Source organism: Anolis carolinensis, unplaced genomic scaffold, assembly GCF_035594765.1.
Source record: "Anolis carolinensis isolate JA03-04 unplaced genomic scaffold, rAnoCar3.1.pri scaffold_15, whole genome shotgun sequence".
NCBI lineage: Eukaryota > Metazoa > Chordata > Lepidosauria > Squamata > Dactyloidae > Anolis > Anolis carolinensis.
The window spans coordinates 4121913-4149323 of record NW_026943826.1 but is presented as its reverse complement, the minus strand read 5'-3'; the positions used below and the strand labels follow the sequence as shown (position 1 = coordinate 4149323).

Genomic DNA, 27411 nt, shown 5'->3' with positions numbered 1-27411 from the left:
CATGTGTTATTTTCCTGTATTTATTATTGTTATTATTATTACATTTATTATTTTACTCTATTTGTTATTACATGTATAATTTTCCTGTATTTATTATTATTATTATTATTATTATTATTATTATTATTATTGCATTTATTATTTCACTCTGATCTTATTATTATTATTGCATTTATTAATTTACTATATTTATAATTACATGTATTATTTTCCTGTATTTATTATTATTATTATTATTAATATTACATTTATTATTTTACTCTATTTGTTATTACATGTATTATTTTCCTGTATTTATTATTATTATTATTATTACATGTATTATTTTACTCTATTATTATTAAAAGGATACATAAGCACATTTACATTGAAGAAGATTTATTATTACATGTATTATTTTCCTCTATTATTATTAAAAGGATACATAAGCACATTTACATTGAAGAAGATTTATTATTACATGTATTATTTTCCTGTATTATTATTATTATTATTATTATTATTACATGTATTATTTTACTCTATTATTATTAAAAGGATACATAAGCACATTTACATTGAAGAAGATGAGAATCATGATTTAATCAGAGTCGGACAGTCTTATCTTAAATTTGAGCTTTATGTAAATATTCAAAAACATTTAACCTACGGATGCCTCAATTAATGCGATTTTATTGGTATCTATTTTTATTTCTGAAATTACCACTCTCGGCTTTTACTGGAGTCAATGTTTTCCCAGTTTTTTGTGGTAAAATTAGGTGCCTCAGCTTATATTCGGGTCGGCTTATACTTGAGTATATACGGTATTTACTAGCTTGGCATTATTTTAAATTGTACCAAATGCATAAGGTTGTGGGTGAACTACAACTCCCATCATGCCAGGTGAACCCCGAAAAACTCCATCTGTCCTTAAAGTTTGTTATGTTGTGTATGTTTGCTCAGGATGGATCATCAGTGGGTTTCAGCATGCTACAACTCCCACTATGAACTACAACTCCCACTATGGTCAGTCCCCTCAAACCCCTACAGTAGGTGGAGTTAGTCATGTGGGTTCTGTGTGCCAAGTTTGGTCCAGGTCCATCATTGATGGAGATCACAGTTTCCCTGATTGTGGGTGAACTACAACTCCCAGAAAGGAAGGTCAGTTCCCCCAAACTCCTCCAGTTATCAAATTTTGGCACATCAAATATGTGTTATTGAGTAAACACAGATGTCTATTATAAACAATGTAATGAACTATATAACACAATAGTGGTTCCACACATAAGTAGTACACAATATGTATATTAGAGCATCATATACATATAACATACACAGAAACAATACTCAGTCCTAAGGTATATAACTCAAAAGTATCTAACTCAGTATTATAAATCAAACAAAATGATATAAGTCTCTGCAGTCCTAAAAGGTTTGGATTGGCTTAAAGGCAAACTGATTCAGAGTCTCTGCAGTTCTGGAAAGATTCCTCAGGACTCCACAGGTTTTGGATCAATAGTGAAGCCAAGTAGACAGAGTCAATGCTGATGTAACTCCTGAGTAGGTGGTAATATATCAGTTCACACCGTTTGCATGCCGTTTACAACTGGTTCCCGGGTTTTATCCCAGTTTCGGTAACCCTTCTTCTGGTAAGCAGCAGAAGCTTTATTATTTATTTATTGGTGGCTCTGCATCAGGTATTCTTAATTTTTAACAGAAATAAAAATAAAAGGAAATTTGTCTAATGTTGTGCTCTTTATAACATATAAATCATCAATTGTATAGACCTTGTGAAAATAGACATGTCAAAGCACCCCAAGATATGCGGTATTCTAAGTTACAAACAAGGAATTATCTTTTTCCCCAGATATAGTAGTAAACATATCTACTCACATGTTCGCAGTATCAATATGCTGCTGTGGATTTTGTGGTGCGAGCAGCCATTCATGGTCCCCTAGTGATTTAAATACCTGATTACAGGAAGCAGGTGAGGTCCAATTTGTCATTTAGACCATGAGGGGTAATGGTCCTCAGTTTGTAAATCCAGAAGGCTTCCCTTCTGAGGAGACTAGTTTTGATGTCTGTGTAGCCAGCAGCACAACCTTCTCTAGAGCAAGAAATTTAAAACTGTTATATGGGTGAGATTTTTGTTGGAAATGAGTGTACAGGGTGGAGTCTAAACTTCCTCTTTTAATTTTTGATCGATGCTCTTGTATTCTGATTTTCAGGGGTCTGCTGGTCATACCTATGTATAATAAATCACAAGGGCATCTAATAACATAGATTACGTTTTCTGATGAACAAGTCATGTAGTTTTTCAAATTGATCTTGATGAGCAATGATGGATGTTGAAATTGCCTAATATTGGACGTGAGACCACAAACGTCACAAGTCCACACTTAAAATTCCCTGTGATAATATTCCTGGGTTCTGAATTGGATATTTTGAAATCAGAATGAATGAGAATATCTTTTAAATTTTTAGATCTTTTGTGTGCTATAATAGGTGCATCTTTGCACCCTGGGATCTCCTGTACAAGATGCCAATGCTTATTGATAATTCTGCGGATATGTGGGGTCTGTGAGGTAAGTGTTAGTGGACAGATAATCCTGTTTAGTTGCTGTTTGGGTTTGTATTTCAATAAGGTACTCCTATCTATCTGTTGTGACTTCTGAAAAGCCTGTTTCAGTATCTTAGCTGGATAGCCTCTAGCTTTAAGCTTGTTGTTAAGGGAATGGGCTGCTGCAAAATAATGATCTGGTTTACTATTATTCTTCTTAATTCTAAGTAGTTGGGAATATGGCAAATTGAATTTAAGTGAGTAATGATGGAAGCTATTAAAGTTAAGAATGGAGTTTTTGTCAGTAGGTTTGGAGTAATTAGTAACATATAAGCCCCTTTCATCTTGGTGTATAGAAACATCTAGGAAATGTATATCTGTCAATTTGATGGTTTTAGTGAATTTAATATTGGGGTGGATGGTGTTAATCCAATTACTGAATTGTTCAGCCATATTGTGTGATGTAAAAATCGTAAATACATCATCTATGTATCTCCCATAATAGATCATATCTTTGAAATATGGGTTCTGCTCTTGATCATAAATATGGTTGGTTTCTAGTTGGGAAACAAAAAGATTAGCCAGACAGGGGGCGACTGCGCTCCCCATGGCTACACCCCATATTTGTAAATAAAATTGCGTACCAAATTTAAAATAATTGTTTTCTAAGACTATATCAAGTAAATCCATGAGTGTGTAGGTGGTGTTTGGGATTCTCTAGAGTCAAAAAGATCTTTAATGATGGTTCTTACCTCATTTAAGGGGATATTGGTATACAGAGAAGTAATATCTAGACTCATTAGAGTAGAATTTCTAGGGATGTGTAATGATTCAATAATGTTTATGAAATGAGTGGTATCTTTAATGTATGATTGAGTTTTCAAAACAAAGGGTTGAAGGAAATGATCCAAATATTACTACTATATCTGGGAAAAAAGATAATTCCTTGTTTGTAACTTAGAATACCGCATATCTTGGGGTGCTTTGACATGTCTATTTTCACAAGGTCTATACAATTGATGATTTATATGTTATAAAGAGCACAACATTAGACAAATTTCCTTTTATTTTTATTTCTGTTAAGAATTAAGAATACCTGATGCAGAGCCATCAATAAAGAAATAATAAAGCTTCTGCCGCTTACCAGAAGAAGGGTTACCGAAACTGGGATAAAACCCGGGAACCAGTTGTAAACGGCGTGCAAACGGTGTGAACTGATATATTACCACCTACTCAGGAGTTACATCAGCATTGACTCTGTCTACTTGGCTTCACTATTGATCCAAAACCTGTGGAGTCCTGAGGAATCCCTCCAGAACTCCAGAGACTCTGAATCAGTTTGCCTTTAAGCCAATCCAAACCTTTTAGGACTGCAGAGACTTATATCATTTTGTTTGATTTATAATACTGAGTTAGATACTTTTGAGTTATATACCTTAGGACTGAGTATTGTTTCTGTGTATGTTATATGTATATGATGCTCTAATATACATATTGTGTACTACTTATGTGTGGAACCACTATTGTGTTATATAGTTCATTACATCAAATATGTGTGCCAAGTTTGGTCCAGATCCATCTGTGTTTGGCTTCACAATGCTTTCTGGATGTAGGTGAACTACAACTTCCCCAAATCAAGGTGAATTTTCCCGAAAGACCTCAAGTATTTTTTGCTGTTCATGAAGGCTCTGTGTCCCAAGTTTGGTCCAATTCCATCTTTGGTGAAGTTCAGAGTGCTCTTAGATTGCAGGTGAACTATACATCCCAGAACTTACAATTCCAAAATGTCCAGGCCAAATCCCCTCAAAACCCACCAGTATTCAATTTTGGGCATATCGGGTCTGCATGCCAAAATTGGTCCAGATCCATCAATGTTTGGGTTCATGGATGTAGGTGAACTACAACTCCTCTAAATCCCTCCAAAGACCTCTAATATTTTTTTCTTGGTCATGAAAGTTCTGTGTGCCAAGTGAGTTCCAGATCCATCGTTGGTGGAGTTCAGAGTGCTCTTAGATTGCAGGTGAACTATACATCCCAGTCCCTACAACTCCTATAAATCATGGTGAATTCTCCCCAAACCTCTCTAGTGTGTTCAGTTGCTGATCAATTCCTATGTGCCATAGAAAATAATAGGAAAGGGTTAAGGGAGAGGCAGTGGGCGGAGTCATGCAAATTCCACACCAATGGAGAGAGCCAGAAACAGATGAAATTCTCCCCTGTCACTTGAGTGGTGGGTAGTATGGTGTGTCTATATATGTGTGTTTGTATGTATGTGTGTGTGTATATATGACATGTCCAAAAATCGTTTTGAATCGTATATTCATGCCTAATATATATATATATATATATATATATATATATATATATATATATATATAGAGAGAGAGAGAGAGAGAGAGAGAGAGAGTACTATATTGTACTATATTATAGGATATACTTTTACTTACTTAGGCGATCCCTCGTCGTTCGAGGACGATAGTCTTCCATCCTTGGTATCTTGGGTGTGTGTTCTTAGGTGGCTGAAGAGACCGATTCTTGACCCGCATATTCTCCCGCAGTGAGGACATCGGTTTCCAGGTGGAAGGCGGTCCCGGTCGGGGTTGGCTTGACGCTCCTTCCTCTTTGCACGTTTCTCCCTTAAGCCCTCCGTTCGTGCCTCTTCGAACTCCGCAGCACTGCTGGTCACAGCTGACCTCCAATTGGAGCGCTCAAGGGCCAGGGCTTCCCAGTTCTCAGTGTCTATGCCACAGTTTTTAAGGTTGGCTTTAAGCCCATCTTTCAATCTCTTTTCCTGCCCACCAACGTTCCGTTTCCCATTCTTGAGTTCGGAGTAGAGTAACTGCTTTGGGAGACGGTGATCGGGTATTCGGACAACGTGGCCAGTCCAGCGGAGTTGATGGCGTAGAGCATGGCTTCAGTGCTGGTGGTCTTTGCTTCCTCAAGCACGCTGACATTTGTCCGCCTGTCTTCCCAAGAGATTTGCAGGATTTTCCTGAGGCAACGCTGATGGAAATGCTCCAGGAGTTTGGTGTGACGTCTGTAGACAGTCCACGTTTCGCAGACGTAGAGCAGGGTTGGGAGGGGAATGGCTTTGTAAACAAGCACCTTGGTCTCTCTACGGATGTCCCAGTCATCAAACACTCTCTGCTTCATACGGAAAAATGCTGCACTCACAGAGCTCAGGCGGTGTTGTATTTCAGTGTCGATGTTGACTTTTGTGGAGAGATGGCTGCCAATGTAGCGGAAATGGTCAACGTTTTCTAATGTGACACCGTTAAGCTGTATTCCTGGCTTTGCAGAGGGAGTAGCTGGTGCCTGTTGGAAGAGCACTTTGGTTTTCTCGATGTTCAGTGATAGGCCGAGCTTCTCGTCTGCTTCTGCGAAGGTGTTTAGAGTGGCTTGTAGGTCTTCTTCTGAATGCGCACAGACTACGTTGTCATCAGCATATTGGAGTTCTATAACAGATGTTGTGGTGACCTTGGTTTTGGCTTTCAGTCTGCTGAAGTTAAATAGCTTGCCATCTGTCCGATAGATGATTTCCACTCCGGTAGGAAGCTTCCCATCAACAAGGTGAAGTATCATAGCGATGAAGATGGAAAATAAGGTGGGGGCAATAACACATCCCTGCTTGACACCTGATTCCACCTTAAATGGGCCACTTTGGGAGCCGTTGCTGTCCAAGACTGTTGCCATCATGTCATCATGGAGAAGCCGCAGGCTGTTCACAAATTTGTCAGGGCACCCGATTTTTTGGAGGATGGTCCAGAGAGCGCTGCGATTCACTGTGTCGAATGCCTTTGCAAGGTCAATGAATGCCATGGACAGAGGTTGGTTTTGCTCCCTGCATTTTTCTTGGAGCTGTCGTGCAGTGAAGATCATGTCCACTGTTCCTCTGGAGGGACGGAAGCCATTCTGGGATTCTGGGAGGGTGTCTTCTGAGACAGGGAGAAGGCGGTTTGCAAGGATCCTTGCGAGGATTTTCCCGGCGGAGGTTAGAAGGGAGATACCACGATAGTTCCCGCAGTCTGTTCTGTCCCCTTTCTTGAAAAGGGTGATGATGGTGGCATCCTTGAAGTCTGCTGGGATTTTCTCGGTCATCCACACCTTTTCAATGAGCTGGTGGAGTTGTTGTATCAGCTCAGGTCCACCCTCTTTGAAGATTTCAGCAGGAATCCCATCAGGTCCGCTGGCTTTGTTGTTTTTTTGTTGGCTGATGGCATTGCTGACTTTCCAAACTAGGCAGTGCTGCAAGCTCATCCCTGGTTTGTTGTTGCGGGATTTGTGAGAGGGTCTCTTCGGCCACATTGGAGCTGCAATTCAGCAGGTTCTGGTAGTGCTCTTTCCAACGTAGTGCAATTGACGTTTTGTCCTTCAGAATTTTGGTTCCATCTGATGAGCGTAGGGTCTGTATGCCATGGTTTCTTGGTCCATAAATGATCTTTGTGGCTTTGAAAAATCCCTGAGCGTCATGGGTATCTGCAAGGTGTTGGATTTCTTCAGCCTTCTTTGTCCACCAGATGTTCTTGGGTTCTCTGGTCCTTCTTTGGACCTCAGCTTTTGCACTGGCATAGATCTTTTTCTTGGCAGCACAGTTGGTGTCTCTCTGCCATGTTTGGAAGGCTTTCCTTTTGTTATCAATCAGCTGTTGGATCTCTTTGTCGTTATCATCAAACCAGTCTTGATGTTTCTTAGTTTGGTATCCAATGGTTTCTTCACAGGCTGTGAAGATGGAGGTCTTCAGTTTGTTCCAATGTTCCTCAACATTTTCGGGGTGTTGTGTGGGTAGATGATCCTTGAGTGTTGTTTGGAGAAGGGCTCGTTTGGAGGGCTCCTGGAGGGCTTGGGTGTTCATTTTGCGCCTTGTTTTCCTTCCTTGGAGTCTGCGTTTGGGGATGATCTTGATAGCCATCATGGATCAGATTAACCTGTGGTCTGTCCAGCAGTCATCAGTACCTGTCATGGCTCTTGTGAGAAGCACATCACGGCAGTCTCTGGCACGTGTGATAACATAGTCCAGGAGGTGCCAATGCTTTGACCGAGGGTGCTTCCATGATGTCTTGAGCTTGTTTTTCTGGCGGAAGAGCGTGTTGGTGATGACAAGGTTGTGCTCTCCGCATTTGGTGAGAAGCAAGATGCCATTCGAGTTGCTGCTTCCGACCCCGTCTTTTCCTATGATCCCTGGCCACAGGTCGGAGTCCCTTCCGACTCTGGCATTAAAGTCCCCCAGGAGGATGATTTTGTCCTCCTTAGGTATCTCCGATAGGATGGTGTCCAGCTGACAGTAAAAATTTTCCTTGATGTCTTCGTCAGCGTCTAGAGTTGGTGCATAGGCGCATATGATGGTTGCCTGTTGGTTTTTGGCAAGGTTAATTCGGAGGGTTGAAAGTCATTCGTTGATGCCAGGGGGTGCTTCAGTCAGGTGCTTCACCAGGTCGTTTCTGATCGCAAAGCCAACTCCGTGTATTCTTTGCTCTTCTTCAGGCAGTCCCTTCCAGAAGAAGGTGTAGCCTCCCTTTTCTTCCTTCAGCTGTCCCTCTCCTGCTCTCCGGGTCTCCTGAAGGGCTGCTGTGTCAATCTTAAAGCGTCCCAGCTCCCTTGCTATGATAGCAGTCCTGTGTTCAGGGCGTTCGCTGTCAGTGTTATCTAACAATGTCCGTACGTTCCATGTTCCAAAGTTCATTTTTCTTTTTTGGCCGCAGAGTGGTGACCCCTCTGGACGCGGCAGTCCAATCAGGGTAGGAGAGGCAGACTATGTTTAGGGCACCTTTTCTAGCCCCTTCCCCGTGTGGGGTGAGCAGAGAGGATCCTAAAAAGGGCTGCTCAGTCATGGATACAGCTGCCGGACTCCTCAACTGCCTCGGTCCTTGAGGTAGAACGACTGAGTCCATATCCACCGCCCATGTGCCAGTCTGTGACTAGGGGCTTCCAGATTTCACAGTCCTGCCCCCGTCGCCACTCGCTGATCGCCATGGGACTTTTGTAGGTTTGTTTTTATTTTTGTTGGAAGACGCCTGTGCGTGATTTTTTTTAATGTGTGGAGATCGGTGCACGGCCGGTCAACACACAGTCTTCACAGAGTGAGGTTCCAGCAGTGGTGTGGTTAACACAACGAGAGTGGCTTCTCAGTCTGTTGCAGCCTTCTTCCGCCTTCACAGCCGTTGTAACATGTACCCTGTTATCCTCCGCCTGCTCCGTCGTTGAGGTCTTTGGGTCTTCGGATTGTGCTTGGTCTGGATCTTCCCCTGCGGCCACTCCTGGGAGTGCATCACTCCAGCGGCTGTGCCCACAGGTTCATCGGAACACGCAAGCCCCCTCACCACGGCAAGGTGACAATCCATCGAGGGGGAGATATATATATATATATAAAATATTATATTACAACATTATACACACACACACACACACACACACACACACACACATATATATATATATATATATATATATATATATATATATATATATATATATTGATGCTATGGAACCCTAGGAATAGTTGTTTGGTGAGGTTCCAGCACTCTATGGCAGAAAATAATAATAATAATAATAATAATAATAATAATAATAATAATAATAATAATAATGTCTCCCCCAGAAGATTCAAAGACTTTGTGAAACTATAACTCCCATGATTCCATCGCATTGAACCATGGCAGTTAAAGCAGGGTCAAAATGTAGATGGCAGATGATGATGATGATGATGATGATGATGATGATGATAATAATAGCTCCCCCAGGAGACTCAAAGACTTTGTGAAACTATAACTCCCATGATTCCATCGCATTTGAACCATGGCAGTTAAAGCAGGGTCAAAATTTAGATGGCAGATGATGATGATGATGATGATGATGATGATGATGATGATGATAACTCCCCCAGGAGACTCAAAGACTTTGTGAAACTACAACTCCCATGATTCCATAGCATTGAACCATGGCTTTTAAAGCAGGGTCAAAATGTAGGTGGCAGATGATTGCACCTTGAATTGGTTCAATGCGATGGAATCATGGGAGTTGTAGTTTCACAAAGTCTTTGAGTCTCCTGGGGGAGATATTATTATCATCATCATCATCATCATCATCATCATCATCATCATCATCATCTGCCATTTGACCCTGTTTTAACTGCCATGGTTCAATGCGATGGAGTCATGGGAGTCAAAATTTAGATGCACCCAGACCCTTGTGTTTTACAGATGTATCACCCAAACCATCATCCACCCTGTAACCATTGTTTGGAGTTTCTCAAAGGGGAGCATAGTCTTTCCTTGCTATTTGAAAAGAGCAAGAGAACCAATCACGGATCTTCTTTGGTTCTGGGAGTCGTGCCAGTTGTGATTCAAACACGCTTCGTAATTCGTAAGGATATTTACGCCTCAGATGCCACTTCTGACACGACCCCCAGCTGCTATCTTTCTATCCGGCCTCTTATTAATAAAGATCATTAGCTCTGAGGGGAGACAATTACTCTTCCCGAAGCTCTTAGAGATGTAATCGGCCTTGTTCAGGGCTCGCCCTCGGTGGGATATCGGAGCGTTTTCTATTAGAGGAGAATATGCACACAAGAGAGAGAGAGAGATGTTAATGTGCTGATAAGCTCGCATTACCAGGGAGAGGAGAGAGATTGTGGAGAAAGGGAGAGATCTCCATGTGTCTGCTTAGAAGCACAGCGAAAAGGGGTTCCCAGCTTGTGGCTAAGCTTGGTTGAGTTGGAGCAAGGATCTAGTTGGGTTTGGAGTAAGTCTTTGGCTGAGTTTATATCAAATATTTGGTTGAGTTTGGATCAAGTCTTTGGCTGAACTTGAATCACATCTTTGGCTGAGTTTACATCAAATCTTTGGTTGGGTTTGGCTGAGTTTGGCTGAAGTCTTTGGTTGAGTTTGAATCAAGTCTTTGGTTGAGTTTGAATCAAGTCTTTGGCTGAGTTTGAATCAAGTCTGGTTGAGTTTGAATTAAGTCTTTGACAGTTTGAATCACATCTTTGGCTGAGTTTGGAGCCTTTGGTTGAGTTTGGATCAAGTCTATGGTTGAGTTTGAATCAAGTCTTTGGTTGAGTTTGAATTAAGTCTTTGACTGAGTTTGAGTCATATCTTTGGCTGAGTTTATATCACATCCAGCTGAGTTTGAATCAAGTCTTTGGTTGAGTTTGAATCATGTCTTTGGCTGAATTTGGATCAAGTCTTAGGCTGAGCTTGAATCATGTCTTTGGCTGAGTTTGAATTAAGTTTTTGGTTGAGTTTGAATCATGTCTTTGGATGAGTTTTACTCAAGTCTTTGCCTGAGTTTATATCACATTTTCAGCTGAGTTTGGATAAAGTCTTTGGTTGAGTTTGAATCATGTCTTTGGCTGAATTTGGATCAAGTCTTAGGCTGAGCTTGAATCATGCCTTTGGCTGAGTTTGAATTAAGTTTTTGGTTGAATTTGAATCAGGTCTTTGGATAAGTTTTACTCAAGTTTTTGCCTGAGTTTATATCACATTTTCAGCTGAGTTTGGATAAAGTCTTTGGTTGAGTTTGGATCAAGTATTTGGTTGAGTTTGAATCAAGTCTTTTGATGAATTTGAATCAAGTGTCTGTGTTTGGATTATGTCTTTGGCTATTTGGATCAAGCCTAAGGCTGAGCTTGAATCACATCTTTAGCTGACTTTGAATTAAGTCTTTGGATGAGTTTGGATCAAGTCTTTGAGTTTTCATCAGATCTTTGGCTGGGTTTGAAATAAGTCTTTGACTGAGTTTGACTTCAGTATTTGAGTTTGAATCAGGTCTTTGGATGAATTTGAATCAAGTCTTTGACTGAATTTACATCAAATTTTTGGTTGAGTTTGGAGCATATCTTTGACTTAGTTTGAATTAAGTCTTGGGTTGAATTTGAATTAAGTCTTTGACAGAGTTTCAATTGACTCTTTGAGTTTGAATTGGTTCTTTGGCTGAGTTTGCATCCAATCTTTGGTTGAGTTTGGAGCACGTTTTTGGAATGGCTTCAGTTTTGAGGATTATTCTTCCAAACTTTGGCATCTGCTATATCAGCCATGGGATGTGAAATCCGAGATGTGGATATGGCCACACTGTGATGGGGACAATGGCGACATTATGATGGTTGATGTTCTTCTCTCTTTCTTCAGGATGGACACCGAGGACGACCCTTTGTTGCAGGAAGTTTGGCCCAACGAGGACGAGGAGGCCTGCAAGAAGAGCCCGGGGGCCCAGTTGTGTGGCAAATGCCAGTGGACGCCTCCACCACGGACCCCACCAGCGACAGATGCCCTTGCCTCCAGCTTTTGGGCCGTGGTGGCTTGGGTCTTCACCAACCCTTACTCAGCCGGAATCATTCTCTTCTTGGGTTGCGCCATTCCCACCGCGCTGGCCTTGACCATGTTCTTGTACTACCCCGCTCTGGACATCGATATCTCTTACAATGCCTTTGAGATCCGCAACCACGAGTCCTCGCTCCGTTTCGACGCTCTCGCTTTGGCCCTCAAGGCCCAGTTCGGCTCCTGGGGCCGCAGCCGTCGTGACTTGTCGGACCTCAACTTGGAGGCCTTGCAGAGACTGATCTTTGAGCACTTGCAGCATCTCCGGCACAACGCTTCGCAGCCGGTTCGGCGGAAACGTAGCGTCCCGGAACAGAACAGGACTAGCCAGCCTCTGCTCCAGTCGTCCAGCCGGACTTCTCGCCAATCCCGGAGTGCTCCGTCCCACTGGGAGTACCCCAATGCCATGGCGAGCGCCAACACTCAGACCCATGCCCATTGGCGCATCGAGCTCATCTTCCTCGCTCGGGGCGACACCGAGAACAACATCTTCACCTCCGAGCGCCTGGTCACCATCCACGAGATCGAGCGCCGCATCATGGACCACCCGCACTTCCGGGAGTTTTGCTGGAAGCCCCACGAAGTCCTCAAAGACCTCCCACTGGGCTCGTATTCCTATTGCTCTCCGCCGAGTTCCCTCATGACGTATTTCTTCCCCACAGAGAGAGGAGGAAAGATCTACTACGACGGGTTGGGGCAGGACCTGGCCGACATACGAGGTGAGTGGGGCCTCCCCCATTTCTCCCATTTCACATAGGGTGAAATTTATTCTAGGTCTGTCTAACCATCATGAGCTCACTCAGTAGTGATTTATTGCAGCTGGCTACTAACCAGCTGCACCACAACCTGACTCTCTTTGTTTGTTCCATTGTTTGTTAGCCTCCTGCGCATGTCTGTAAAATGCTATAACTCGAAATCCACTCCAATAGGGGATGGGCAGTTCCTTCTCAGCATTAGTTGTTTGTTTGTTCTTTACTGACTGTTTATTGTCTCTGTTTTGTTTTGCACTTGCTGTGGGTTTTCTCCTCCCTGTTCAATGCAGAGCTTGGACAACTTAGGCTCCTTCCACACAGCTGAGTAAAATCCCATATTTTAGAACTGGAATATATGGTAGTGTGGACTCACATAACCCAGTTCAAGGCAGATATTATGGGATTTTTAGCCTTATTATTGTGTGTGGAAGGGCCCTTAGTACAGTAGAGTCTCACTTATCCAACACTCGCTTATCCAACATTCTGGATTATCCAAGCCATTTTTGTAGTCAATGTTTTCAATATATCATGATATTTTGGTACTAAATTCGTAAATACAATAATTACAACATAACCTTACTGCGTATTGAACTACAGTAGAGTCTCACTAATCCAAGCCTCACTTATCCAAGCCTCTGGATAATCCAAGCCATTTTTGTAGTCAATGTTTCCAATATATCGTGATATTTTGGTGCTAAATTCGTAAATACAGTAATTACAACATAACATTACTGCATATTGAACTACTTTTTCTATCAAATTTGTTGTATAACATGATGTTTTGGTGCTTAAATTTGTAAAATCATAACCTAGGTTGATGTTTAATAGGCTTTTCCTTAATCCCTCCTTATTATCCAACATATTCGCTTATCCAACGTTCTGCCGACCCATTTACGCTGGATAAGTGAGACTGTACTGTATTAACAGAAGGATCGACTTTTTAACTTGACAGGGACCATGACTCACTTTCATCTTTTGAGCCTGGAAATCCTGAAGTCTGGGATAGTCGTCATTATGGATTAGTAAACTGGCTCAGATAGTTCTTAAATCTTATTGTTTGGCTTTCTTCTCCATTGGAGGAATTTGGTCGAAACTTTATTTGGATGAAAAGGGGACGAAGAGGGCAGAAGATCAAGGGATGAAGACAAGAGATGTCAATACTGGATATTATTGGTGTTCTTGTAGTTCTTGTAGATCTGGTATTGCAGATCAGGTGCACCCCCATTAAGATTTTGGGTTTCTTACCCTTTGAGCTCATGTATGGCACACCGCCATTTGAACTAAGACATCTTCAAGGAGACATCACTCAATTGGGACAAATCAAGGTATATGGTCCTTTCATGATGTGGACTGTTTACTTGATTTAATGATTAATATAAGATGGCTAGTATTTACATGGTGTGGATGTTTACCTGATTTAGTAATTAATGGTTTATATAAGTTGGAGGCAACTGCTCATGCCTAAAGATTACATTACTTTAATTATTATTATTATTATTAAATTATTATTATTATTATTATTATTATTATTATTATTATTATTATTATTCAGTAAAATTCCATTGTTAGCCTTCTGCACATGCTTGTAAAATGCTATAATTGGAAGTTCACCCCAGCAGGGAGTGTGGCAGTTCTAATTCTCAGCATGAGCCGATACCGTCACCACTATTTTGCAAATACAGTAGTCTCACTTATCCAACATTCACTTATCCAACGTTCTGGATTGTCCAACAAAGTTGCCTCCCTCCTGGATCCACAGCCGTTTCCCTAGGCAGCAAGGATTGAATTTTTATGGATTTAATTTCTGACAGTGTTGTTACTGTAAGTTTGTTTTATGCAATGCTATCTTTATTTGTAGTCAATTTGTTAGTAGCCAATGGGTTTTTTTAGTCAATGTTTTCAATACATTACAATGTTTTGGTGCTAAATTCGTAAATACAATAATTACTACATAACGTTACCATGTATTGAATGGCTTTTTCTGTCGACTGATGTTTTGGTGCTTAATTTGTAAAATCGTACCAGTAATGTAATTTGACGTTTAGTAGGCGTTTCCATAATCCCTCCTTATTATCCAACATTTTCGCTTATCCAATGTTCTGCTGGCCCGTTTATGTTGGATAAATGAGACTCTACTGTAGTAAAGTATTGAAATCCAAATCTGCTGTCCGTCTCAACAGATGAACTTGACAGGCAGAATTCCCCAACATTGGTAGCTTTACTTCACAAAGTACTGGGTTTTCCACCCGTTTCCAGGTTCCCTGGAGTTGGCCATGACCCACCCTGAATTCTACTGGTACGTGGATGAAGGTCTTTCCGCTGAAAACATGAAGAGCTCCCTTTTGCGGAGCGAGATCCTTTTCGGAGCGCCTTTACCCAGCTACTACTCTGTTGAAGACCGATGGGAGGAGCAGCGGAGGAAATTCCAAAGCTTTGTGGTGTCCTATGTGGCCCTCTTAGCCAAGCAGTCGACCAGGTGAGCAGTGTTTCTCTTACTTCATGTTGAGGCTCAGCGAGAAGCTGGGGATTTCTCAGAGGACGAGGGGGATTATGGGTTTCCAACTAAGGAGTCTGTGTGTGATCAGGGTGAAATGCAAGCCTTAGATCAGAGAGAAGTGCAGGCAGTTGAAGATGAGACAAAAGATGTTTTGGTTTCCAGTGTTGGTTCCTTAGCAACAGGGGAAAATGTGTTGTCGAAGGCTTTCATGGCCATGTTCCAGAAGTATTCTCTCCTGACGTTTCACCCACATTTATGGCAGGCATCCTCAGAGGTTGTGAGGTATATTTCTCTTGGGAATCTGGCCTTCAGATGATGGGGAGTTTTCCTGAGATATCAGATTAGGTCTCCGTAAGGAGGGAGTGAAGGATAGATTAATTAGGCATTCAGAGAGACTGTGAGAAGTCCTTGAAACCCAAGTGTATGAAGCACGATTTCATGGCTTCTTGGTCAGGCTTGTTCTTAAATTAAGTGATGTTTACTTGGTGTTGCCAAAAAGTCCTTGAAATCCAAGTGTGTGAAGCACGATTTCATGGCTTCTTGGTCGGGCTTGTTCTTAAATTAAGTGATGTTTACTTGGTGTTGCCAAAAAGTCCTTGAAATCCAAGTGTATGAAGCACGATTTCATGGCATCTTGGTCGGGCTTGGGCTTAAATTAAGTGGTGTTTACGTGGTGTTGCCAAAAAGTCCTTGGAATCCAAGTGTGTGAAGCACGATTTCATGGCTTCTTGGTCGGGCTTGTTCTTAAATTAAGTGATGTTTACTTGGTGTTGCCAAAAAGTCCTTGAAATCCAAGTGTATGAAGTACAATTTCATGGCATCTTGGTCGGGCTTGGGCTTAAATTAAGTGGTGTTTACGTGGTGTTGCCAAAAAGTCCTTGGAATCCAAGTGTGTGAAGCACGATTTCATGGCTTCTTGGTCGGGCTTGTTCTTAAATTAAGTGATGTTTACTTGGTGTTGCCAAAAAGTCCTTGAAATCCAAGTGTGTGAAGCACGATTTCATGGCTTCTTGGTCAGGCTTGGGCTTAAATTAAGTGATGTTTACTTGGTGTTGCCAAAAGGTTCCTGTTTCAGCTCTCAAGTTCATGATTCAAGTTTCCTGTGTTTGTTTATGTTCCTGAGAGAGTTTTGCCTTGCTCCTGCTTCCATGCTTATGGATTTATGCCTGTAATCTTGACTTCCTTGATGTCATGTACCTTGCCATTTTTGGACTACGGTTCTTTTACATATGGACTACTGCTATTTTATAGCTCCTTTTCTACTGCTCTTTTGGAAAATGCCATTTTTGCAGCACTTCACCAGAGTGTGACATCTCTTATTTCCATTCATTTGTTTTCCACCACTGGATTAGAGCCCTCAGAAACCTCTCTGAAATCAAATCCCGCCCTTAGGTTAGAATAGAAGTCCCTCGTTTTTGTTGTTCGCAACAGCAGATTCCCATTTCTGTCTCGCTCTCAGAAAGAAATCTCTTTAAGCGCCAGAAAATTCCAACCGAGAGCGGATGGATTAGATTCCGTGAAAGGTATAAGACAAAAAAAGAGCGAGAGCCACGCAACGTTCCCCAAGAGCTTAGCTTCCCGGCTGCGGAAAGACGGCAATCCCACCTGAAACCCTAATCGCCTTTTAATGATATAAAAGTGGGGGTTAGAAGAACAAGGAAGAGAGATCTACCCTGGCTCTTTAGCGAGACGTAAAGGCGAGAACGAGACGCTCCGAGCAAAGCTAATCCAAGATAATTACAAGGAGGACGACAATGGAGCGGGTTGTAGGCACGGCAGATCCTGCCAATCTCCTCGGCTCCTTCTTGGCCGTCGGCACTCGCAAGTCCTGATAAATCCACTCCAGGTTTTGGAGAGCCGTAAAGAAACTTTCCGAAATTCTGAACTTCAAGAGGTGCTTAAAAAGAGCTCTCCGGAGTGCTGAAATCAACTCCCAGCCCAGATTCAGCACCTTGGAGAGCTTTCTCAGTGCATATTATTATTATTATTAACATTGAGGCTGGGAGCCCATCTATCAGGGATGCTTTGCTTGTGCTTTTGGTGCACAAAGGCAGAAGGGGGTTAGACTAAATGGCCCTTCCAACCCTTATTATTATTATTATTATTATTATTATTATTATTATTATTATTATTGACTAAATGGCCCAAGGGGTCTCTTCCAACCCTCTTTGTTATTATTATTATTGTTATTAGTAGTAGTAGTAGTAGTAGGAGTAGGAGTATTGACTAAATGGCCCAATTATTATTGTAGTTGTAATTGTTGTTTGGTGGCCAACTATAGTCCAGCCCCCAATGGTCTGAGAGATCGTGAACGGCCCCCCCAGTCTAAAAAGTTTGGGGACCCCCGAGAGGATCTATACTACAAATCTCTTACTTTTTGCTCTATGTCTCCCATAGCAAAGTCCAAGTTCTTTACGGCGGGACAGATTTGTTCGACTACGAGGTCCGGAAGACCTTCAACAACGACATGTTGCTGGCCTTCATCAGCAGCAGTTGCATCGCTGTCCTGGTCTATATCCTCGCTTCTTGCTCCGGTGAGTTGACATGAACTACAACTCCCAAAATCAAGGCCCATTCCCACAAACCCCTGCAGTATGTTCAGTTGGTCTTGAGGCTTCTCTGTGCAAAGTTTGGTCCCGGTCCATTGTTGGTGGGGGTCACTGTTTCTCTGGATGCAGGTGAACTATAACTCCCAAAATCAAGGTACATTCCCACTAACCCCTGCAATATGTTCAGTCTCCAAACTTGTCCAAGATTTTCTATTGGTTATGGGGGCTCTGTGTGCCAAGTTTGGTCCTGGTCCATCATCGGTGGGGTTCGATTGCAGGTGAACTATAAATCCCAGTACCTACTACTCCCAAATGTCCAGGCCAATTCCTCTCAAAACCCACCAGTATTCAAATCTGGGCATATCGGGTCTGCATGGCAAGTTTGGCCCAGACTCATCATTGTTTGGGTTGATAGCTTTCTAGGTGTAGGTGAATTACAACTCCTCTAAATTCCCCAGTAGTCGTCACAGTGCTCTGACTTGATGCAGGGTGAACTACAACTTCCACCCAAACTCCTCCAGTAAATGTAAATAAAATCGCATTCATTCAACAATAGGTTCAACTTGCCAGTTGCTCTAAGTAGGAAGCATCCTTTCTTTGCACATTCGTTCTTGCTCTTTCTCTCTCTTCCAGTCTTCCTCTCGTTCTTTGGGATTGCTAGTATCGGACTCAGCTGCCTGGTGGCCCTTTTCCTCTACCATGTGGTCTTTGGGATCCAATATTTGGGAATCCTGAACGGAGTGGCGGCTTTTGTGATTGTCGGGATCGGTAAGTTGAGTTACCCTTCCTAGTAATCACCCAGCAAATCTTTCTGGGGATTATGGATGCTGAGTACAGTTTCTTTGCTCTAAGATATAGATTCAAGGTCCTGGGAGACATAGTGCTCTAGGATATAGATCCAAGTCCCTGGGAGACATAGTTCGCTAAGATATAGATTCAAAACCCTGAGAGATATACTGCCCTAAGATATATATTCCAGGTCCTGGGAGACATAGTGCTATAGGACATAGATTCAAGACCCTGGGAGACATAGTGCTCTAGGACATAGATTCAAGGCCCTGGGAGACATAGTGCTCTAGGACATAGATTCAAGGCCCTGGGAGACATAGTGCTCTAGGACATAGATTCAAGGCCCTGGGAGACATAGTGCTCGAGGACATAGATTCAAGCCCTGGGAGACATAGTGCTCTAGGACATAGATTCAAGGCCCTGGGAGACATAGTGCTCGAGGACATAGATTCAAGCCCTGGGAGACATAGTGCTCTAGGACATAGATTCAAGGCCCTGGGAGACATAGTGCTCGAGGACATAGATTCAAGGCCCTGGGAGACATAGTGCTCTAGGACATAGATTCAAGGCCCTGGGAGACATAGTGCTCGAGGACATAGATTCAAGCCCTGGGAGACATAGTGCTCTAGGACATAGATTCAAGGCCCTGGGAGACATAGTGCTCGAGGACATAGATTCAAGGCCCTGGGAGACATAGTGCTCTAGGACATAGATTCAAGGCCCTGGGAGACATAGTGCTCTAGGACATAGATTCAAGGCCCTGGGAGACATAGTGCTCTAGGACATAGATTCAAGGCCCTGGGAGACATAGTGCTCTAGGACATAGATTCAAGCCCTGGGAGACATAGTGCTCTAGGACATAGATTCAAGGCCCTGGGAGACATAGTGCTCTAGGACATAGATTCAAGACCCTGGGAGACATAGTGCTCTAGGACATAGATTCAAGACCCTGGGAGACATAGTGCTCTAGGACATAGATTCAAGACCCTGGGAGACATAGGGCTCTAGGACATAGATTCAAGGCCCTGGGAGACATAGTGCTCTAGGACATAGATTCAAGGCCCTGGGAGACATAGTGCTCGAGGACATAGATTCAAGGCCCTGGGAGACATAGTGCTCTAGGACATAGATTAAAGGCCCTGAGAGGCATAGTGCTCTAGGACATAGATTCAAGACCCTGGGAGACATAGTGCTCTAGGACATAGATTCAAGGCCCTGGGAGACATAGTGCTCTAGGACATAGATTCAAGACCCTGGGAGACATAGTGCTCTAGGACATAGATTCAAGGCCCTGGGAGACATAGTGCTCTAGGACATAGATTCAAGGCCCTGGGAGGCATAGTGCTCTAGGACATAGATTCAAGACCCTGGGAGACATAGTGCTCTAGGACATAGATTCAAGACCCTGGGAGACATAGTGCTCTAGGACATAGATTCAAGACCCTGGGAGACATAGTGCTCTAGGACATAGATTCAAGACCCTGGGAGACATAGTGCTCTAGGACATAGATTCAAGGCCCTGGGAGGCATAGTGCTCTAGGACATAGATTCAAGACCCTGGGAGACATAGTGCTCTAGGACATAGATTCAAGACCCTGGGAGACATAGTGCTCTAGGACATAGATTCAAGGCCCTGGGAGACATAGTGCTCTAGGACATAGATTCAAGGCCCTGGGAGGCATAGTGCTCTAGGACATAGATTCAAGGCCCTGGGAGACATAGTGCTCTAGGACATAGATTCAAGGCCCTGGGAGACATAGTGCTCGAGGACATAGATTCAAGGCCCTGGGAGACATAGTGCTCTAGGACATAGATTCAAGACCCTGGGAGACATAGTGCTCTAGGACATAGATTCAAGACCCTGAGAGACATAGTGCTCTAGGACATAGATTCAAGGCCCTGGGAGACATAGTGCTATAGGACATAGATTCAGGGCCCTGGGAGACATAATGCCCTAGGACATAGATTCAAGGCCCTGGGAGACATAGTGCTCTAGGACATAGATTCAAGACCCTGGGAGACATAGTGCTCTAGGACATAGATTCAAGGCCCTGGGAGACATAGTGCTCTAGGACATAGATTCAAGGCCCTGGGAGACATAGTGCTCTAGGACAGAGATTCAAGGCCCTGGGAGGCATAGTGCTCTAGGACATAGATTCAAGGCCCTGGGAGACATAGTGCTCTAGGACATAGATTCAAGGCCCTGGGAGACATAGTGCTCTAGGACAGAGATTCAAGGCCCTGGGAGACATAGTGCTCTAGGACATAGATTCAAGGCCCTGGGAGACATAGTGCTCTAGGACATAGATTCAAGGCCCTGGGAGACATAGTGCTCTAGGACAGAGATTCAAGGCCCTGGGAGACATAGTGCTCTAGGACATAGATTCAAGGCCCTGGGAGACATAGTGCTCTAGGACATAGATTCAAGGCCCTGGGAGACATAGTGCTCTAGGACAGAGATTCAAGGCCCTGGGAGACATAGTGCTCTAGGACATAGATTCAAGGCCCTGGGAGACATAGTGCTCTAGGACATAGATTCAAGGCCCTGGGAGGCATAGTGCTCTAGGACATAGATTCAAGGCCCTGGGAGACATAGTGCTCTAGGACATAGATTCAAGGCCCTGGGAGACATAGTGCTCTAGGACATAGATTCAAGGCCCTGGGAGACATAGTGCTCTAGGACATAGATTCAAGACCCTGGGAGACATAGTGCTCTATGACATAGATTCAAGGCCCTGGGAGACATAGTGCTCTAGGACATAGATTCAAGGCCCTGGGAGACATAGTGCTCTAGGACATAGATTCAAGACCCTGGGAGACATAGTGCTCTAGGACATAGATTCAAGGCCCTGGGAGACATAGTGCTCTAGGACATAGATTCAAGGCCCTGGGAGACATAGTGCTCTAGGACATAGATTCAAGACCCTGGGAGGCATAGTGCTCTAGGACATAGATTCAAGGCCCTGGGAGACATAGTGCTCTAGGACATAGATTCAAGACCCTGGGAAACATAGTGCTCTAGGACATAGATTCAAGACCCTGGGAGACATAGTGCTCTAGGACATAGATTCAAGCCCTGGGAGACATAGTGCTCTAGGACATAGATTCAAGGCCATGGGAGACATAGTGCTCTAGGACATAGATTCAAGGCCATGGGAGACATAGTGCTCTAGGACATAGATTCAAGCCCTTGGAGACATAGTGCTCTAGGACATAGATTCAAGACCCTGGGAGACATAGTGCTCTAGGACATAGATTCAAGCCCTGGGAGACATAGTGCTCTAGGACATAGATTCAAGGCCCTGGGAGACATAGTGCTCTAGGACATAGATTCAAGACCCTGGGAGACATAGTGCTCTAGGACATAGATTCAAGACCCTGGGAGACATAGTGCTCTAGGACATAGATTCAAGACCCTGGGAGACATAGGGCTCTAGGACATAGATTCAAGGCCCTGGGAGACATAGTGCTCTAGGACATAGATTCAAGGCCCTGGGAGACATAGTGCTCGAGGACATAGATTCAAGGCCCTGGGAGACATAGTGCTCTAGGACATAGATTCAAGACCCTGGGAGACATAGGGCTCTAGGACATAGATTCAAGGCCCTGGGAGACATAGTGCTCTAGGACATAGATTCAAGACCCTGGGAGACATAGGGCTCTAGGACATAGATTCAAGGCCCTGGGAGACATAGTGCTCTAGGACATAGATTCAAGGCCCTGGGAGACATAGTGCTCGAGGACATAGATTCAAGGCCCTGGGAGACATAGTGCTCTAGGACATAGATTAAAGGCCCTGGGAGACATAGTGCTCTAGGACATAGATTCAAGGCCCTGGGAGGCATAGTGCTCTAGGACATAGATTCAAGACCCTGGGAGACATAGTGCTCTAGGACATAGATTCAAGACCCTGGGAGACATAGTGCTCTAGGACATAGATTCAAGGCCCTGGGAGGCATAGTGCTCTAGGACATAGATTCAAGACCCTGGGAGACATAGTGCTCTAGGACATAGATTCAAGACCCTGGGAGACATAGTGCTCTAGGACATAGATTCAAGGCCCTGGGAGACATAGTGCTCTAGGACATAGATTCAAGGCCCTGGGAGGCATAGTGCTCTAGGACATAGATTCAAGGCCCTGGGAGACATAGTGCTCTAGGACATAGATTCAAGGCCCTGGGAGACATAGTGCTCTAGGACATAGATTCAAGGCCCTGGGAGACATAGTGCTCTAGGACATAGATTCAAGACCCTGGGAGACATAGTGCTCTAGGACATAGATTCAAGACCCTGAGAGACATAGTGCTCTAGGACATAGATTCAAGGCCCTGGGAGACATAGTGCTATAGGACATAGATTCAGGGCCCTGGGAGACATAATGCCCTAGGACATAGATTCAAGGCCCTGGGAGACATAGTGCTCTAGGACATAGATTCAAGACCCTGGGAGACATAGTGCTCTAGGACATAGATTCAAGGCCCTGGGAGACATAGTGCTCTAGGACATAGATTCAAGGCCCTGGGAGACATAGTGCTCTAGGACAGAGATTCAAGGCCCTGGGAGGCATGGTGCTCTAGGACATAGATTCAAGGCCCTGGGAGACATAGTGCTCTAGGACATAGATTCAAGGCCCTGGGAGGCATAGTGCTCTAGGACATAGATTCAAGGCCCTGGGAGACATAGTGCTCTAGGACATAGATTCAAGGCCCTGGGAGACATAGTGCTCTAGGACATAGATTCAAGGCCCTGGGAGACATAGTGCTCTAGGACATAGATTCAAGACCCTGGGAGACATAGTGCTCTATGACATAGATTCAAGGCCCTGGGAGACATAGTGCTCTAGGACATAGATTCAAGGCCCTGGGAGACATAGTGCTCTAGGACATAGATTCAAGGCCCTGGGAGACATAGTGCTCTAGGACATAGATTCAAGGCCCTGGGAGACATAGTGCTCTAGGACATAGATTCAAGGCCCTGGGAGACATAGTGCTCTAGGACATAGATTCAAGACCCTGGGAGGCATAGTGCTCTAGGACATAGATTCAAGGCCCTGGGAGACATAGTGCTCTAGGACATAGATTCAAGACCCTGGGAAACATAGTGCTCTAGGACATAGATTCAAGACCCTGGGAGACATAGTGCTCTAGGACATAGATTCAAGCCCTGGGAGACATAGTGCTCTAGGACATAGATTCAAGGCCATGGGAGACATAGTGCTCTAGGACATAGATTCAAGGCCATGGGAGACATAGTGCTCTAGGACATAGATTCAAGCCCTTGGAGACATAGTGCTCTAGGACATAGATTCAAGACCCTGGGAGACATAGTGCTCTAGGACATAGATTCAAGCCCTGGGAAACATAGTGCTCTAGGACATAGATTCAAGACCCTGGGAGACATAGTGCTCTAGGACATAGATTCAAGCCCTGGGAGACATAGTGCTCTAGGACATAGATTCAAGGCCCTGGGAGACATAGTGCTCTAGGACATAGATTCAAGCCCTGGGAGACATAGTGCTCTAGGACATAGATTCAAGACCCTGAGAGACATAGTGCTCTAGGACATAGATTCAAGGCCCTGGGAGACATAGTGCTCTAGGACATAGATTCAAGGCCCTGGGAGGCATAGTGCTCTAGGACATAGATTCAAGACCCTGGGAGACATAGTGCTCTAGGACATAGATTCAAGACCCTGGGAGACATAGTGCTCTAGGACATAGATTCAAGACCCTGGGAGACATAGTGCTATAGGACATAGATTCAGGGCCCTGGGAGACATAGTGCTCTAGGACATAGATTCAAGGCCCTGGGAGACATAGTGCTCTAGGACATAGATTCAAGCCCTGGGAGACATAGTGCTCTAGGACATAGATTCAAGGCCCTGGGAGACATAGTGCTCTAGGACATAGATTCAAGGCCCTGGGAGACATAGTGCTCGAGGACATAGATTCAAGGCCCTGGGAGACATAGTGCTCTAGGACATAGATTCAAGGCCCTGGGAGACATAGTGCTCTAGGACATAGATTCAAGGCCCTGGGAGACATAGTGCTCGAGGACATAGATTCAAGGCCCTGGGAGGCATAGTGCTCTAGGACATAGATTCAAGGCCCTGGGAGGCATAGTGCTCTAGGACATAGATTCAAGGCCCTGGGAGACATAGTGCTCTAGGACATAGATTCAAGACCCTGGGAGACATAGTGCTCTAGGACATAGATTCAAGGCCCTGGGAGACATAGTGCTCGAGGACATAGATTCAAGGCCATGGGAGACATAGTGCTCTAGGACATAGATTCAAGCCCTTGGAGACATAGTGCTCTAGGACATAGATTCAAGACCCTGAGAGACATAGTGCTCTAGGACATAGATTCAAGGCCCTGGGAGACATAGTGCTCTAGGACATAGATTCAAGGCCCTGGGAGACATAGTGCTCTAGGACAGAGATTCAAGGCCCTGGGAGACATAGTGCTCTAGGACATAGATTCAAGACCCTGGGAGACATAGTGCTCTAGGACATAGATTCAAGACCCTGGGAGACATAGTGCTCTAGGACATAGATTCAAAACCCTGGGAGACATAATGCTCTAGGACATAGATTCAAGACCCTGGGAGACATAGTGCTCTAGGACATAGATTCAAGACCCTGGGAGACATAGTGCTCTAGGACATAGATTCAAGGCCCTGGGAGACATAGTGCTCTAGGACATAGATTCAAGACCCTGGGAGACATAATGCTCTAGGACATAGATTCAAGACCCTGGGAGACATAGTGCTCTAGGACATAGATTCAAGACCCTGGGAGACATAGTGCTCTAGGACATAGATTCAAGCCCTGGGAGGCATAGTGCTCTAGGACATAGATTCAAGGCCCTGGGAGACATAGTGCTCTAGGACATAGATTCAAGGCCCTGGGAGACATAGTGCTCTAGGACATAGATTCAAGACCCTGGGAGACATAGTGCTCTAGGACATAGATTCAAGGCCCTGGGAGGCATAGTGCTCTAGGACATAGATTCAAGACCCTGGGAGACATAGTGCTCTAGGACATAGATTCAAGACCCTGGGAGACATAGTGCTCTAGGACATAGATTCAAGGCCCTGGGAGACATAGTGCTCTAGGACATAGATTCAAGACCCTGGGAGACATAGTGCTCTAGGACATAGATTCAAGCCCTGGGAGACATAGTGCTCTAGGACATAGATTCAAGACCCTGGGAGACATAGTGCTCTAGGACATAGATTCAAGACCCTGGGAGACATAGTGCTCGAGGACATAGATTCAAGGCCCTGGGAGACATAGTGCTCTAGGACATAGATTCAAGGCCCTGGGAGACATAGTGCTCGAGGACATAGATTCAAGTCCCTGGGAGGCATAGTGCTCTAGGACATAGATTCAAGGCCCTGGGAGACATAGTGCTCTAGGACATAGATTCAAGACCCTGGGAGACATAGTACTCTAGGACATAGATTCAAGGCCCTGGGAGACATAGTACTCTAGGACATAGATTCAAGGCCCTGGGAGACATAGTGCTCTAGGACATAGGTTCAAGGCCCTGGGAGACATAGTGCTCTAGGACATAGATTCAAGGCCCTGGGAGACATAGTGCTCTAGGACATAGATTCAAGGCCCTGGGAGACATAGTGCTCTAGGACATAGATTCAAGACCCTGGGAGACATAGTGCTCGAGGACATAGATTCAAGGCCCTGGGAGGCATAGTGCTCGAGGACATAGATTCAAGGCCCTGGGAGGCATAGTGCTCTAGGACATAGATTCAAGGCCCTGGGAGACATAGTGCTCTAGGACATAGATTCAAGGCCCTGGGAGACATAGTGCTCGAGGACATAGATTCAAGGCCCTGGGAGGCATAGTGCTCTAGGACATAGATTCAAGGCCCTGGGAGGCATAGTGCTCTAGGACATAGATTCAAGACCCTGGGAGACATAGTGCTCTAGGACATAGATTCAAGGCCCTGGGAGACATAGTGCTCTAGGACATAGATTCAAGGCCCTTGGAGACATAGTGCTCTAGGACATTGATTCAAGGCCCTGGGAGACATAGTGCTCTAGGACATAGATTCAAGACCCTGGGAGACATAGTGCTCTAGGACATAGATTCAAGACCCTGGGAGACATAGTGCTCTAGGACATAGATTCAAGGCCCTGGGAGACATAGTGCTCGAGGACATAGATTCAAGGCCCTGGGAGACATAGTGCTCTAGGACATAGATTCAAGCCCTGGGAGACATAGTGCTCTAGGACATAGATTCAAGGCCCTGGGAGACATAGTGCTCTAGGACATAGATTCAAGGCCCTGGGAGACATAGTGCTCTAGGACATAGATTCAAGACTCTGGGAGATGTAGTACACTAGAATATATATCCACATCCTTGGAAGATATAGTGCTCTAGGATACAGATTCAAGGCTGTGGGAGACAAAGTTTCCTATCATATAGATTCAACGTCCTGGGAGACATAGTGCTCTAGGATATAGATCCAAGGCTCTGGGAGGCATAGTGCTTTCAGGTATAGATCCAGGGCCCCGTGAGGCATAGTGGTGCTGCTTTCCAAACCGCAAACCCGAAACCCCTTTCCTTTTAATTGCTTTGTGCTTTTATAATTACTTTCACCTCCATTATAAACATCGGTAGCCTTGCCCCGTAACTCAGGACGTGCTTTTTAATTCACTGCGTTTACGACTCTTTGTAATGGTTTTCGGGTAATTTCATTGCGGTTGTTGTTGTTTTTTCCGGATCCAACTGGGTTATATATCTGAGGAGGGAGGGCGGCAGAAACTCTCTTGAGATAATTAAGTTTGCATTGGAAACAAATGGCAGGAGATGCTATTCCGTTTAAATGTTAGGAAGAAGGTGGAATAGTCTGCCTTGGAGCCTCCTTCTCCGGAGCTTTTGAAAGCCAAGGCTAGATGGCCATCTGTCGGGAGGGCTTGGATTGTGACTGGATGGCTCTTGAGTTCCCT

The 27411-nt window shown here is 44.3% G+C and overlaps 1 protein-coding gene across 1 annotated transcript in view; it reads left to right on the top strand.

Annotated features, from left to right (window-relative positions):
* Window positions 1–27411, top strand: part of disp3 (dispatched RND transporter family member 3) — a 66125-nt gene that overhangs the window by 7125 nt on the left and 31589 nt on the right. The window contains exons 2-5 of the mRNA XM_008123360.3: window positions 11662–12569; window positions 14859–15078; window positions 17497–17633; window positions 18282–18416. Of these exons, the coding sequence (XP_008121567.1) occupies window positions 11663–12569; window positions 14859–15078; window positions 17497–17633; window positions 18282–18416 (1399 nt within the window). The 5' untranslated portion in view covers window position 11662. The remainder of the gene's footprint in view (window positions 1–11661; window positions 12570–14858; window positions 15079–17496; window positions 17634–18281; window positions 18417–27411) is intronic.